Below are 16,319 nucleotides of genomic sequence, written 5' to 3' on the forward strand. Positions count from 1 at the left end.
AGTTTGTTTCCTATAGTTAAGAGTCTCTTATGGTTGGTCTTTCTCTCTCTGTTTTCATCTTATTTTATTTTTCCTTCCCTTCTCCTATGTTCATCTTGTTTGTTTCTTAAATTTCACATGAGTGAAATCACACAGGACTTGTCTTTCTCTGACTGACTTAATTCTCTTAGCATAATACCCTCTAGTTCCAAATCGTTGCAAATGGCAAGATTTCATTCTTTTTGTTGGCTAATATTCCATTATATGTATACACACACACACACCCCACATCTTTATCCATTAAGCTGTCGATGGATACCTGGGTTCATTTTTTCTTATTAAGATAATTTGTTGTTAGTGTATAGAAACACTATTGATTTTTTTAATGTTAATCTTGTGTCCTGCAACTTTACTGAATTAGTTGATTAGATCTAACAGTTTTTGGTGGAGTCTCGAAGGTTTTTTATATCTAAAATCATGCCATCTGCAAACAGAGACAATTTTACTTTTTCCTTTCCAATTCTAATGCCTTCTATTTCCTTTTTCTTTTTTAAAAAATTTTATTTACTTAGAGAGAGAGCACATGAGCTGGTGGGGAGGCAGAAGGAGAGGGACAAGCAGACTCCATGCTGAGCAGGGAGCCTGTCGTGGGCCTTGATCCCAGGACCCTGGGACCATGACCTGAGCTGAAGGCAGACGCTTAACTGACTGAGCCACCCAGGTGCTCGCTTTTTTCCTTTTTCTTGCCTGATTGCCCTGGCCAGGACTTCCAGTACTATGTTGAATAGGAGTGGTGAGAGTGAGAACTCTGTCTTATTCTTTTTTTTCCCATAGTAAAAAATTATTTTTTTATTTTTATTTTTTTAATTATTATGTTATGTTAATCACCATATATTACATCTTTAGTTTTTGATGTAGTGTTCCATGATTCGTTGTTTGCGTATAACACCCAGTGCTCCATGCAGAACGTGCCCTCTTTAATACCCATCACCAGACTAACCCATCCCCCCACCCCCCTCCCCTCTAGAACCCTCAGTTTGTTTTTCAGAGTCCATCATCTCTCAATGGTTCGTCTCCCGCTCTGATTCCCCCCCCTTCATTCTTCCCCTCCTGCTATCTTCTTTTTTTTTTTTTTTAACATGTAATGTATTATTGAACTCTGTCTTATTCTTGATCTTAAAGAAAAAGCAGTCAACCTTTCACTATTAAGTATGTTAGCTGTGGGTTTGTCATATATGACTTTTTGAGGTACTTTCCTCCTATACCTAAGTTGTAGAGTTTATCATGAATGGATGTTGAATTTTGTCAAATGCTTTTTGTGTCTATTATTCTATTAATGTGATGTATCACATTGATTGATTTGTGTATGTTGAACCATTCTTGCATCCTGGGATAAATTCCAGTTGATTATGGTGAGTGACCATAATGTGCTGCTTAATTTAATGTGCTGCTTAATTTGATTTGCTAATATTGTTTTGAATATTTTTATGTCTATGTTCATCAGGAATATTGGCCTGTAGTTTTCTTTTCTTTTCTTTTTTTTAAAGACTTTATTTATTTGATAGAGAGAGACACAGCGAGAGAGGGAACACAAGCAGGGGGAGTGGGAGAGAGAGAAGAAGGCTTCCCACGGCGCAGGGAGCCCAATGCGGGCTCGATCCCAGGACCCTGCGATCATGACCTGAGCCGAAGGGAGACGCTTAATGACTGAGCCACCCAGACGCTCCTGTAGTTTTCTTTTCTTGCACCGGCCTTCTCTGGCTTTGGTATCACAATAATGCTGGCTTTGTAAAATGAATTTGAGAGTGTTCCTTCCTCTTTGTTTTTTTTTTTGGAAGAGTTTGAGAAGGATTGGAGTTAATTTTTCTTAAATGTTTGGTAGAATTCACCAGTGAAGCCACCTGGTCCTGGTCTTTTCTTTAATCGGGAGATTTTTGATTACTGAGAAATTTCCTTACTAGTAATTGATCTGTACTGATTTTCTATTTCTTCTTGATTCACTTTTGGCAGATTGTATATTTCTAGGAAGTTACTCATTTCTTCTAGGTTGTCCAATTTGTTGGCCTATAATTTTCATAGTAATCTCTTATCATCCTTTGTATTTCTGTAGAATTGGTAGTAATGTCCTTGTGTTCACTTCTGATATTTGTAGTTTGAGTCTTCTCTCCTTTTTAAAGTTTTATCTTGCTGAATGTCTGTCAACTTTGTTTATATTTAAAAATAAATAAGTTTTGGTTTCATTGATTTTTTTGGTATTGTTTTTCTATTGTCTATTTCATTTATCCCTGCTCTCATCTTTATTATTTCCCTACTTCTGCTAGCTTTGGTTTTAGTTTCTTGTTTTTTGGTATGTGTTTATAGCTATAAAGTTTTTGAGTACCACTTTCATTGTGTCCCAAAAGTTTTGGTATGTTGTGTTTTCATTTTCATTCATCTCTAAGTATTTCTCATTTCCCTTGTGATTTCTTGGTTGTTTAAAAGTGTGTTTTTTCCACAGTTTTGTGAATTTCCCAGTTTTCTTTGTTATTTCTCTTTTTTTTAAGGCTTTATTTATTTATTCGAGAGAGAGAGAACTCACAAGCGTGTGCATGAGCAGGGGAAGGGCAGAGGGAGAGGGAGAAGCAGGCTCCCCGCTGAGCAGGGAGCCCGATGTGGGGCTTGATCCCAGGACCTGAGCCGAAGGCAGACATGTAACCGACTGAGCCACCCAGGTGCTCCTTGTTATTGATTTCTAAATTTACCACATTTTGGTTAGAGAAAGTACTTTCTATGACATTTATCATTTTAAATTTATTGAGACTTAATTTGTGGCCTAATATGTAGTCTATCCTGGAGAATATTCCATGTGCACTTGAGAGGAATTCATATCCTGTTGTTGGGTGGATTCTGTATGTATGTGTTAGATCTAGATGGTTTATTGTGTTAAGTCCTTTATTTCCTTACTTTTTTATTATTATTTTTTTAATTTTTTTTTTTTTGAAGATTTTATTTATTTATTTGACAGAGAGAGGCACAGCGAGAGAGGGAACACAAGCAGGGGGAGTGGGAGAGGGAGAAGCAGGCTTCCTGCTGAGCAGGGAACCCGATGCGGGGCTCGATCCCAGGACCCTGGGATCATGACCTGAGCTGAAGGCAGATGCTTAACGACTGAGCCACCCAGGCGCCCCTATTTCCTTACTTTTTTTGTCTGGTTGTTCTATCCATTCTTGTGAGTGGGGTATTGAAGTCTTTAACTGTTATTGTAGAACAGTATTTCTCTCCAATTCTGTTTTTGCTTCACATATTTTGATGGTCTCTCATTAGGTACAAAACTTTTATAGTTGTTCTATCTTTTTTTTTAAAGATTTATTTATTTATTTTAGAGGGAGACAGAGTGGGAGAGGTGCAAAGGGAGAGGGAGAATCTTCAAGCAGGCTACCTGCTGAGCATGGAGCCCAGTGTGGGGCTCGATCTCACAGTCCTGAGATCATGACCTGAGCCAAAATTGAGAGTTGGATGCTTAACCCACTGAGCCACCCAGGCGCCCCTAGTTGTTAGATTTTCTCGATATAGTGAAACTTTTATATAATGTCCTTCTTTGTCTCTTATAATCTTTTTTTTATTTTAAGTCTATTTTTTTCTAGTATTAGTATAGCTCTCTTGCTCTTTTTTGGTTATTATTTGCATGGAATATAGTTTTCCATCCTTTCATTTTCAACCTGTTTTTATCTCTGGATTTCAAGCGAATTTCTTGTTGGCAGCATAAAATTGCATCATGTGTTTCATCCATTCTGCCAATCTCTGTCTTTTGATTGAGGAGTTTAATTCATTTCCATTTAAAGTGATTCCTGATAAGGATGGGCTTACTCATCATTGTGCTATTTGTTTTCTATATGCCTTATAGCTTTTCTGTCTTTTATTTCTTGAATTCCTGTTTTCTTTTGTGTTTGATTTTTTTCTGTTTGAAGAGATTGTATTTATTTGAGAGAGAGAGAGCAGGGGGAGGAGCAGAGGGGGAGAAGGAGGGGGAAAAGAATCTCAAGCAGACTCTGGGCTGAGAACGGAGCCCCACAGGGGGCTTGATCCCACGACCCTGAGATCATGACCTGAGCTGAAACAGAGTCGGACACCCAACTGACTAAGCCATCCAGGCCCCCGATTTTTTTCTTTTTGTAGTGAAATGTTCAAATTTCTGACTTCCTCTTTTGTATATTCCATAGCTATTTTCTTTTTGGTTACTGCGGGGATTACATCTAACATGAAGTTATAATATTCTTTTTTTTTTTTAAAGATTTTATTTATTTATTTGACAGAGACAGCGAGAGCAGGAACACAAGCAGGGGGAGTGGGAGAGAGAGAAGCAGGCTTCCTGCTGAGCAGGGAGCCCGATGTGGGACTCGATCCCAGGACTCTGGGATCATGACCTGAGCCAAAGGCAGACGCTTAACGACTGAGCTACCCAGGTGCCCCGAAGTTATAATATTCTAACTTGAATGTTAGCAGCTTAACTTCAGTAACATACAAAAATTGCTCCATTAGAGCTCCATCCCCAACCCTTCTGGCTGTCAATGCCACAAATTACATTACATTTAAATTAATTAAAATTACATCTTTATACACTGTGTGCCCCAATACATAATCATTCCTTTAAGTGTATTAAGTCTCCCAAATTATGTGGAAAACAAGATTTGGAGTTACATACCAAAGTTGCGGTAATACAAACTTTTATATTAATAATTGTTTTCTCTTTAAATGTATTATTCTCTTAAATCATGTAGAAAACAAAAAGTACTGTCACTAACCATTGTTATAATAATACTAGCTTTTAAGTATATTTACTTTTAATGAGAACTGTACTTCACATGGCTTCATGGTATTGTATTCACGTGTCCTTTCATTTCCTTGCTGGGATTCTCTTGAGCCTATCTTTCAGGGCAGGTCTCAGTGATCACCAGCTCCCCCAGCTTCTGTTTATCTGTGAATATCTCAATTTCTCCCTCATTTTTTTTTTTAAAGATTTTATTTATTTATTTATTTATTTATTAGAGAGTGAGCGAGAGAGAAACAGCATGAGAGAGGAGAGGGTCAGAGGGAGAAGCAGGCTCCCCGCCGAGCCGGGAGCCCGATGTGGGACTCGATCCCAGGACCCCGGGATCATGACCTGAGCCGAAGGCAGTCGCTCAACCAACTGAGCCACCCAGGCGCCCTCTCCTTCATTTTTGAAAGACAGTTTTGCGGGGCAGGACCCTTCATTGACTTTTTTCTTCTTTGTCCACTTTGAATATATTGGCCAAATTTTCTGATGAGAAATCTGCAGATAATCTTATTGAGTCTCCCTTGTATGTGATGATTTGCTTCTCTTGCTGTTTTCAAGATTCGCTCTTTGTCTTTTGCTTTTGAAAGAATGATTATAATGTGTCTAGCTGTGGGTCCCTTTGAGTTCATCTAACTTAGAATTGGTGGAAATTCATGGATTTTTATGTTCGTGTGTTGCACTAGATTTAGGAAGTTTTCTTCTAAATTTAGGAAGTCATGATTTCTTCTACAATTCTCTCTGTCCCACTTTCTCTCTCTTCTCCTTCTAGGACTCCAGTGATATGTATATTGGTCTGCCTGATGGTGTCCCACAGGTCGATTACACTCCGTCTGCTTTTCTTCAATCCTTTTTCTTTCTCTCCCTCAGCCTTGATCATTTCCATTGTCCTATCTTAAAGTTTATGAATTCTTTCTTCTGCCTGCTCAACTCTGCCTTTGAATCTGTCTGGTGAATTTTTCTTGTCAATTATTGTGCTTCTTTATGCCAAAATTTTTTTTTGTTTCCTAATTCTTTATTGATATTTCCATTTTTGTTCACATAGTTTTCTTGATTTTCTCCACATCTTCCTTTAATTTTTTGAGCATCTTGAAAACTGTTTTAAAGTCTTTGTGTAATATAGCTTCCATCCTTTTTCAGGACAGATTCTGTTGATTTATTTTTTTTTTCCTTTGAATGGACCAGACGTTCCTGTTTCTTTGTATGCCTTGTGGTTTTTTTATTGAACACTAGCATTTGAATCTAATAATGTGGTATTAACTCTGGAAATCAGTTCTTCCCCCTTCCCCAGTGTTTGCTGCTTGTTATTGATTTTATTTTTAATTGTTGTAGGCTGTCTCTGTGCTGAGGATCAAACTGAGCGGCAAATGTAATGTCTTTTTAAGGTCTTTTCTGAGCCTTTCCCTAGGCATGTGCTATCACTTGCTAATTGCCCCCAATATGCACACTTGTTTCTGAACATTCTAGTCTTTAATGACTGCTTCTCAAAAGGGAAAAGGTGAAAAATGAAGAGGGTGGGCAAAAAGGTTGCTGACCCTTTAAATCTCCCTGGAAGTCACTTTAGCCGGAGTGGGAAGAGCTTCCAAAAATGGGGGTAGGTGAAACGATGCTGCCCACCTCTTTGCACCTCAGTGATCACAAGCAGCAATCAGCAGAGCATGAGCCCCAATATTCAGGGACAGAGTGTTTTTTGCTGTGGAAGCTGCTCCAGAAAAACCTGCAGAGCTACCTGCTTGGCTGGCAGTGGTGGATGGGTAAACTGCTATGGTGCTAAGACTTGAAATCGAGTGAAATTGACTACAACTTACCATCCATGCCTTCCTTAGTTGCCTTTGGTCTTCAACAGACCCCCGAGTTACAAAATAGTGTGGGGAGAGATTCCTGGTGCTTCCTACTCTGCCATCTTCCCAGAATCTTCCTCCATTTGATCTGTTCAAGCTAAACTCTTTTTTTTTTTTTTTTAAGATTTTATTTATTTATTTGAGAGACTGAGATAGAGAGAGCATGAGAGGGGGGAGGGTCAGAGGGAGAAGCAGACCCCCTGCTGAGCAGGGAGCCGGATGCGGGACTCGATCCTGGGACTCCAGGATCATGACCTGAGCCGAAGGCAGTCGCTTAACCAACTGAGCCACCCAGGCGCCCTCAAGCTGAACTCTTATCAGTGTGACTGGAGGTAGATTTAAAATCAGCTAGCCTGAATACCACAGACCTATTTTGCACTTATGCTCCCCACCCCACCCCCCGGCTCTACTCAAGTTGCTGCTGGTTCACCACCTCAAGGAATTCTACACCAAAATCAGGTTGTAGGAATTGCTAGGAAACCATGTGGTTCTGGCCTCCACATTATCAAGACAAGTACCAGGAATGAAGGGCCACTGAGATCGAGGCGTGGGGCTGCTTTATGAGAAAAGACAGGAAACCAATTTATTGAGCATCTACTGTGTACTAGATTGGCGATGGTGTACTAGGTGCTGAGATGGTGAGGAGTCAAGGAATAAGTGAGTTCCTGGATCCTTCAGTGGTGGTCACATGAATATTGTGTGTCCAGGCCGATGTCACTTTTAGGAAGACTTTGGTGTCTGTAAAGGGTGAGAGTATACATGTAGGCTAAAATTTTTAGACTGACGGGATCAGCAATTCTCAGTGTGAAAAGGTAGCTGTGAGCAGACATCAGGTAAGTTAGTAGAGCAACTAGAATTGGACATGGCATCCCCAAATACCAATCATTGGCTCCTTGTTCTTCCCACCTTACCTCCTTGGTCAGATATTTTTGAAGAGATCATTTTAAAGCCAAGTCACAATGTGTACAGCAAGGAGTTATCTTATAAAAACACATGATCCAAAGCAGACCCAGGCCAGAAATATTTACTACCTAAAGAAAGGCTTAGACAGTGTATTTGTAATGCATCAATGAAGCCCAGTTTGAAATGCATTCCTTCTTTGCATAGTTTTGGGTAGGGACCACATGATCTTGTAAGAGAATTGGAAGGTGGAAACAGTGCAGCATATTCTTTTTATATTTGGAAGATCCGTGGGGGGAGGGGGTTTAAGTTCCTGGCAGAGCAAAGCACTAGGTGACTAGTAGTCAGCACCAGTATTAGCTTGTGGCTGCAGGACAGCTCTTCCTATGCACTATTCTTAGCAGCTGATACCTCCCCTACCCTTGTCCATGCCTGGCCATCATTGAAGATTTTACTATTTGGCCTTGATTATGTTAAAAAGGTGTGGTCCCACCAAGCATGAATATTTAAGTGTCTGCTCATAATGAGCAGAGTGGAAAGGAAAACCTTTTGCCTTTTCTTGCTCCAACCGGACTCCAAGGTGGTGGGTTGTGAGATTCTAATACCTCGAGAAGAGAATCTGAAAAAGAAGAACCCGAACACCGAAATTCCTTCTCTCAACCCAGAGCATTTTTTTTTTTTAATGGTTTACAGAGTTTTATTCCAGGTAACTTATGACAGTGGGGCATCAGACGGAGGATGTTCCACGGCAGCTACATAGTTATTCTCTTGCAAGGTCCAGACCTTAGTTCACAGATTTTACAGAGTGAGGGGACATGCTGAAGGGCATTATAGCGAGACCAGAGGGTTCATATGCAGCTCAGAGGGCTTACATGGACCTGACGGCTAACTCTTAATTAGATCTTGTGGCACCACCTGTGTATTAGGAAGGTAAAGATGATGATCTCTAACAGATTCATGGGCGGCCAAAACAAGCCTCCCCTCATCCTGGCCTTGGTGGGCATTTCTAAGGGATGTTATTAACTTCCAAGGGACCTGAAACACACAGCCCCAAGAGAGGTTTCTGAGCAAACATGAACAAGAGGGAGGCCCAAAGATGAAGTCAGTATTGTCAGAGCTCCTATACCAGATCATTGAAAATACTTGTAAAATACCATTTTAGTAACTGTAGAATATGCCACGGATTGTAATGCTTCATTATATTTATCCAATCCCCTTTTATGTACATTTGCTTCCTATTAACATCTTATGACTAAATCTTTGCATACATCTTAAATTACTTCCTTAGAATAAATTACCAGAATTTCTGGAGCTGGGTAAAGGGCATTTTACCCATACAATTAATTTTTTTTAAAAATCTTGAATAATTTTAGATTTATAGAAGAGCTGCAAAGATAGTACATACAGAAAGTTCTTGTATACCCTTTGACCAGCTTCACCAGAGCATTCTTTAAAAATCAAAACATGCCTATCCTTTACATACTAGTGCATTTCCCGTATTTTTACTCCAAAGTAGAATTACGAGACCTGTGGCTCTGCTGCCATTTTGGGTTTACCAAATGTGTGGAATTTTAAAGAACAACCGACAGCCCATTCTGGTGGTCAAGAGATCATGCTGCAGACTAGAAAAAGACCTACTTTAGAATGGGGTGAGGGCATCTGTTGACCTGGATGACTGTGGGTGGCCACTTCACCATTCTGGGTCCTCCCCTATTTGGTTCTTCCAGGAATTCCTGCAATGGGGACTACGCTCTGGTTGTCCCATCTATAGGTAGCGGCTAGCCCCAACAGGATGCTGACAAAGATCCTCCTGGGAGTTACCTTCCACGATGTCCCTTTTCGTCAGTGTATTACCAAGGTCACACATGTACATGATGTGCAATTATAGATTGAGATAAATCACACAAATAGCAGTGATGGCATTATTGAGCCTTCTTGGTATCCTGTCCCTACCTCCCCTCAAATGTCAGCCACATAGGAGAAAAATACAAAAGGAAGCACTGAGTAAGGGTCCCTGAAAACTTTCTCAAGCCATGAGAGAATGTCCTTTTACGTACACTTTTGTCAGTCATTGCTATTCAAATACGTAAGCAGCCAGTTGATGGAAATAATATACAGCTAGGTCAGGGGATTCGGAGTTCTGGGGTTTTGACTAAACAGCTCAAATTCAATGTATTTTGTCCTGAATGTTGGTGAGTATCCCAGGGTTGCCAGTTTCAGAGAATATATCCCACGGCACTATGCAGAAAGGCTGAGTAAGTATGGACGGAGCTCTTCACTGATTCTCTTCATGCTCTGGAGTGGATGCAGGCTGCCTTGAATTACCCAGGTCACAAGTTTACAGCTGGGAAACCTTCTCCGGCTACCCTTAATATCCCTAGTATGATCGTTATTTGCCTAGAAAAAAACATGCAAATAAAGGGCATTATTTTGTTACCAGATAACTTAGCCGCAAAGGGCTAGGAGTAGAATCCAAACCTGGAGATGAAGCAAGACATTTAGAGGGAATAAAAGGTCAAAGTGTCCGGAGCCCGCACTGGCCTGTGTGCACATGCCAGCAGGAAGTCCTACTAGAGGCTTGTCACCAGCCCCGATCCGTGTCACCTTTTCTAGTATATGTGGCCTGTCCTTAGGCCCTCAGGGTGTGTAACCATGAGAATCTGATGAAATGTGCTACGTAAGAACGAGGAAATGCATGCCGAACCCAGGATGTCACCTGCCACGTGCTTATGTCTTACATATTTACCAGAGGGCACAATTAAATCTCTTCATTCCCCAAACTGAAACCTACCTTACAGTGAAAATGGTGGAATACCCACTGGCTGATGAGAAAACAAATTCCTCGTTTTTCTGATGATTTGGTTCATCTGAACAAAGATGCATCATTCCTTTACCCCAATGCTGATTTCAAGCTGTGCCTCAGAGTGAGGAGGACAATACTGTCTCCAGCCAATTTTCTGAGATCACATTTCTTCAGCTTGGCCCCCACCCTAGTTTTTCAACCAAAACAACTTTTTCCTGAGGACTATTTAAGCAAAACCCAAGAATAATGGGAAATCACGTTTGGTTGTTTAATTTATTTAAGGAACACAAAAAAGTGCATCTGAATGACTTTTTCTTTTTTTTAAACCAAGTTTTTAATTCATCATATGCTGCCTCAGCACTCCAAATGCAGTCTGAAAGGTAGTTCAAAGACATCTGCTAGTATTAGTATTTGTAGCTAGACAATTAAGATTACTGAATTTGATACAAGAATATATGAAGTTTCTTCTCAAGTGGTGATGGGTACCTCACCATGGTTTGCTCAGAACCGAACCACCCGCACACCCCAGCCCTCCCCTCCACGCACTCTTGTGTGCTCTCTCCCCCCGCCCCAAGGGTAACCCATAACACACACCTGGGAGACAACTGGCTGGGATAATCTAAGTTTTGGAATTGGGTTTTTTTTTTGTTACCTGCAAAAAGCTATCTGGCCTTTTTAGGATCAAATCTCAGTATTGGCCTCATTGGAGTCATGCTCTAGTCAACAGAGCTACAAATATTAAAGAGTCAAGCAAACAAAGCAAAATCAACTTCTGCTTTTCATGTTTCCCAGGTGAGATTGGGGCTTTTTAAAGAAATCTCATGAAAAAAGACAAAAATGAGAAATTAAAAGGATTCTAGTTGTCAAAGGAGAAACAAGTTAGTTCCATTAGTTTCACGGAGAAGAAAACTGGTATAAATGGAAAGGATTTTATTTTTAGGTTTTGATGTGGGTCCTAACCTAACAATGAAAATGTTTTGCTAAAACCAACGTAAAAGTAAAAAACTAGTAATTGCCAGTGTTCTTTAGGATTTTACAAAGTGAGATGTTCCAGGTTGGAGCTACTGTTTCCTTCGGTGGCAAACACATGCCCACAAGTGCTTCTCACGCCGTGGGGAGAGAAAGCCACGCTCAGTCTCACTTACCCGTAAGGACCAAGATTCCACTACGTGTACGTATTTTAAGACTTGCCCTGATTCAGTGCCCCGGGACTGGAGCTTTTGGCGAGATGCGCCTGCACAGGAAGCGGTTTTCAATTCTTTTTCACAACTCACAACAGAACGAAGAAGCCATCGGCAGGAGAAGAAAACTACTGCGTGCCAAACCTGGGAGGAAAACCCTTCATGCACAAGAACAACACCTTATTTTTTCAACTCTACAGATACTGTTTTTAAAAATCAAGCTACTTAGTAGTAAAAAGTCAAATTTTTTTTTGCATGATAGAGGAGTGTAAATAAAGTTTCATAAACCAGTATACATGTTTATGAGCCATTAATTTTTAAAAGACCCAAAAAAAAAAAACAACCGCTGTGTGAATCCTAAATGGATATGTAAATGAATCTACTCCAGGTCAGAGATATTATAAGAACCAGTCTTAAATTCTTAATAGCAAGGGTTAGAATGGAAATAAGAAACGGAACAGAAGGAATACTAGTAGGCAGTACTGTACTCAACATTACTTCCTACAAGGGACAGAGGAGGGGGAAAAGCACAATTCTGATCGCTCTTTTCACATTTCAGCATCTCAGAACTTCATCGAAAGCAGGGGAAGGCGAATCTAGGAACTCCCTGTGCTCGTTATCATTGTTGAAGAATGTTCTGGACTCCCTCCTCCAGGGCCAGGCTGGGTGCAGGAGAGACCCGTTCTCCCAAGCAGGCTGGCTTAGGGAGGGGGCAGTTTGGCTAAGTCAGCAAGCAAGTGACCTCTGAGGTTCTGGCTTTCGCGTCTGGGCTGCTGAGGGCCTGAGGGGGTTCGAGACCCCTCCCCCATGGGTTCTGTTGGGTAAAAATGCTAGCACTTCAGTCATTTAAAACACAAAACCTCCTCCTCCTCTCCCCCACCCAACTGTAGGAAAGGAGAAAGTCATTAAGCATTTATTTTTAGGTTTCTGCGGTACTACTCAAGTTCAATCGGATGTAAAACCTAACAGCCCCAAATTATCAGGATTATCTCAAGGGACCCTGAATTAGATACTGAAAGTTGACAGAAACTGAAATGAGCTGGATTTAGCTGTTGGCCAGCTAAATGTGGCCACGCCAACAGTCATTTCTGTTTTGTCCCACCTGGAGTGGTCCCATGCCACCCCCTCAAGGAGAGCGCTGGGCAGCAGCAGGGTGGCTGTTTTCTGGGAAGCAACTGGTTTTGCCATTTGCTTCCAGACTCACACAGACTCTAGCAAACTTGACATTAAACACTGGTTAGTCCTGAGTTGGGTGAAAGCCCGTGAAGGAGGGGCCGAGTTCATCAGGGCTCTTCCCTCCTTTGTGTGGGGTCATACGTAGCCTCCAGCTTTTTCTTCCATTGCTTGACCTTCTGTTTCTTTTTCACTGGTGACCCCTTCTGAAGTCTTCTTGCCCATGGCTTTACTGGCCTCTTCCTGAGGAAGAAATAAGAAATCAAGAGGGTTAGAGGAAAAACGAACTGAAACATTCACACAGTCCCTGGCTCCTCCCAACTGTCGGCTGGGTCTTAGGCAGGAGGGCATTACGAGGACTTCCCTGGGCCGGCCTGGCTGGGTAAGTCAGGGCAGTGCTGCCAACAGTGAAGAGTGGGTAGCCTTCACTTTTTGTCGGTGAACAGGACTAGCTTGCCACAGGGAGGGCCGAGACAAGAGGGATGGGGAGTGGAGGATGAACTCAGGACCAGAAGACAACTTTGCTGGAAGGGAGAGGCTGACGAAGTAAAGGGCATGGTGCGGGGGCATTCCCATCGCCTCCCATTTCCCAGGAACATGGCAGGTCTCAACAAAGAAGTATTATCTGAAAAAATACTTGATGTGTTTGATTTTTAAAAACCAGCCAACTTTAGTATGTCTCTAGGGAACTTATTTTTCTCCTCTCTTCCATGGACATGTCAGTGCCTCACAACTCTGTACATCTGGTGAGTAGAACAGCCTATTCTAGTTCTGGATCCAAACCAGCCTGAGATTGGATCAGAAATCATTCTGCCCATTCTTATTCCTCTCAGGTTGTCTACCTGCCCTGTGCCCTATGCTTAACCTTCTTGACACAAAAATCAAAGGGGCAAGGTCAGTTTTTGATGTACCTAAAGGCAAGGTGGTTCTGTACATACCTTTGCATCCTGCTCTGCAAACTTCTTGAACATGTTGGCATATATCCTGCGATCCCGCTCGTTGTGCTCCTTAGCCTTTTTCTGGCACATGGAGATCTGCAGTCGTGCAGCCTTATTCTGGGGATTAACTTCCAGCACTTTCTCAAAGTCGCCCTTGGCCGACTCAAACTCGTTCATGAGCAGCTGGGCTTCCCCCCTCCTGTACAAGCCCTTCTCATTGGCACTGTCTAGTCCAAGGGCCTAGGGACAGATGGTCTACATTTTAGAAAGCATGAATACAACTTGTGGACATTTCAAAGAAATTCAGTATTTAAATAACTTACCAAAGCTTTCTGGCCAAGGTGACTGCAGAAAGTGTATTGAAAAGATGAGGCTCAAGGTAATTAAATACTATTGATCAAAATACAACTAACTATACCCAAGTGAACTTCAGTATTTAATGCAATTTCTATAAAGATCCCAAGGGGTCTTAGGAGAAGCCTTTTGAGAAGTTCATTTTAAAAATTCAATGGAGAAGTAAATGGCCAGAATGGCTGAGAAAATTTTGGGAAAAAAAGTGAAAGGGGACTTGACCTACCACAGAAAAAAAAAACACTATGAAACCACTGAAGTTAAGAGTTTGATTGCTAGTCTGTGGGCAAACAGTTCAGTGGAACAAAGCATTCAGAAACAGATTCATGTGCATGTATATAAAAAGATTTAACAGGAACAAAGGTGGGAAAGTAAATCAGTAGGGAAAGGATTAACTGCAATAAATGGGGGCCGAGACTGGCTATGAACATGGAAAATAAGAATTATATTTTTACCTCATATCAAAACACAAAAGATTCTAGGCCAAGTATACTTACATGCAACCTCCCCCATCAAAATATAACAGGGTAATTTTTAATTAGTTTTTTAAAAAGCATACCTAGTTAGAGTAGGTTTTGCAAGTACTGAACAGAATTATTTTTCAGATTCGTAAATATTAAAACTTTCCTTACAAGTGAGGAGAACAAGGTTCCTACTGTCAAAGGGTTAACAGTAATTATGTACAGACTGCCTCAATTAATATAAATCAGATAAATAATCTAGTTGAAGGATGTGAACAGGCAATTCACAGAAGAAATACAAATGGCTAATAATGAAAGGATGTATGATTTCATTAGTAACCAAGAAATAAAAATGAAAAGAATTTTTTGTTGCTAATAATAATGAGAAAAAAACATGGATAATATTCAATAATCCTATTTTTTGACTCTGTATTTCCATACCTAGAAATTTAGCCGGTGGAAACAATCCCAAAAGTATACAGAAATGGCCTGTATATATCCTCTATGTAAGCAGTTGCCAAGTCTATCATACTTAAGTCCTGAAAGGCTTAAGTCTGTTCTTACTACATTGAACCTGAGGAGTTATTATGTCCAATTTGATACCAAATACCATAGTACCATAGATTTAAGGAAGGTCATGGATGGTAAGAATTTTAACTTTTTTTTTTTTTTTTAAAGTAGGCTTCACACCCAGTGTGGAGCCCAATGCGGGGCTTGAACTCATGACCCTGAGATCAAGACCTGAGCTGAGATCAGGAGTTGGACTCTTAACTCACTGAGCCACCCAGGCGCCCCAATTTAACAAAACTTATTCATAACGTATTTACAGTCTATGCATCAGAAAACCCTCACTGGGGGATGCCTGGGTGGCTCAGTCAGTGAAGCATCTGATTGTTGATTTTGGCTCAGGTCATGATCTCAGGGTTGTGGGATCGAGCCCCGTGTCAGGCTCCCCGCTCAGTGGCGACTCTGCTGGAGATTCTCCCTCTGCCCCTCCCCTCCCCCACTCTCTTGTGTGCGTGTGCACTCTCTCCCTCTAAAAGAAAGAAATCTTAAAAAAAAATCTCACTGTTATCACAATCTTTCTGAATTTCCCAATTCATAATGAGAAACAAATAATCCCAAGTAAACAAATGAATATAACAAAGCAAAATGAAAAGCCCTTCACCCCTTGGCTAAGAAGAAGTAAAAGACGACCAAGTATGAAGATGGAGAAAAAGACCTGGAACATCTAAAGTCCAGTCCACACGCACACGCTCTTTACCTTATCACAGCATTCCACAGCTTTGGTGTATTCTCTAAGCTTCAGGTAGCACATGGCCAGGTTCAGGAAGGCAGCAAGCAAAAACGACTCAGAAGCTTTAGACTCCTTTTCTGATAAGCCATATTCCATCTCTAACCAGGACACGATCTTCCCATATTGAATCACTGCCTGCATGTACTTGCCTCCCTGGGAGAAAAAAAAGCTAGTCATTATTTCTTGTACAGGCTCTGGAGGGGAGTACAAAAGAAACGTAAGCTCAGGCCTCCCTGAGGAAATCAAATCCTCCAAATGAAGCAATCCCCTCATACTAACCATGGTATTTGATCATTTCTTTTTGCTCTTAGGAGGTGGCCATCCAGGCCCCCTTTTCCGTTCTCTCTGCAGGCCAGTGGCCTCTATAATGCTGTTCTCCTGCATGCACCACCACCTCATCCTTTTCAGAGGGGACAGTTCTTCTGGCAGGAGGGCATCAAGGCTTTGGGTTACAATCTTTGGTGCTAGGATTTACCAGACTTTCGAAAGGTTGGTGAATAGTTTTAGACTCTATTGCTAGTTTACTTGAAGGGGAAGTTACTTTTCCCTTTTCTCCTGACGATCAGCACTCCACAGTAGAGACTACATGCTGGCAAGTGCGAG

At 41.2% G+C, this 16,319-nt stretch overlaps 1 protein-coding gene across 6 annotated transcripts in view; it reads right to left on the reverse strand.

The window, feature by feature from the left end:
- Positions 1 to 8,159: 8,159 nt before the first annotated feature.
- The window catches only part of FKBP5 (FKBP prolyl isomerase 5), a 119,348-nt gene continuing 111,188 nt past the window's right edge, over positions 8,160 to 16,319 (reverse strand). For all 6 annotated transcript variants that reach the window (XM_034991176.1, XM_034991178.1, XM_034991180.1 and 3 more), the window contains 3 exons: positions 15,684 to 15,869; positions 13,608 to 13,847; positions 8,160 to 12,912 (listed from right to left, as the gene is read on the reverse strand). In XM_034991176.1, the coding sequence (XP_034847067.1) occupies positions 12,808 to 12,912; positions 13,608 to 13,847; positions 15,684 to 15,869 (531 nt within the window). In that variant the 3' untranslated portion in view covers positions 8,160 to 12,807. The remainder of the gene's footprint in view (positions 12,913 to 13,607; positions 13,848 to 15,683; positions 15,870 to 16,319) is intronic.

Source organism: Mirounga leonina, unplaced genomic scaffold (genome assembly GCF_011800145.1).
Source record: "Mirounga leonina isolate KUSES-001 unplaced genomic scaffold, KU_Mleo_1.0 Mir_53, whole genome shotgun sequence".
Classification (NCBI taxonomy): domain Eukaryota; kingdom Metazoa; phylum Chordata; class Mammalia; order Carnivora; family Phocidae; genus Mirounga; species Mirounga leonina.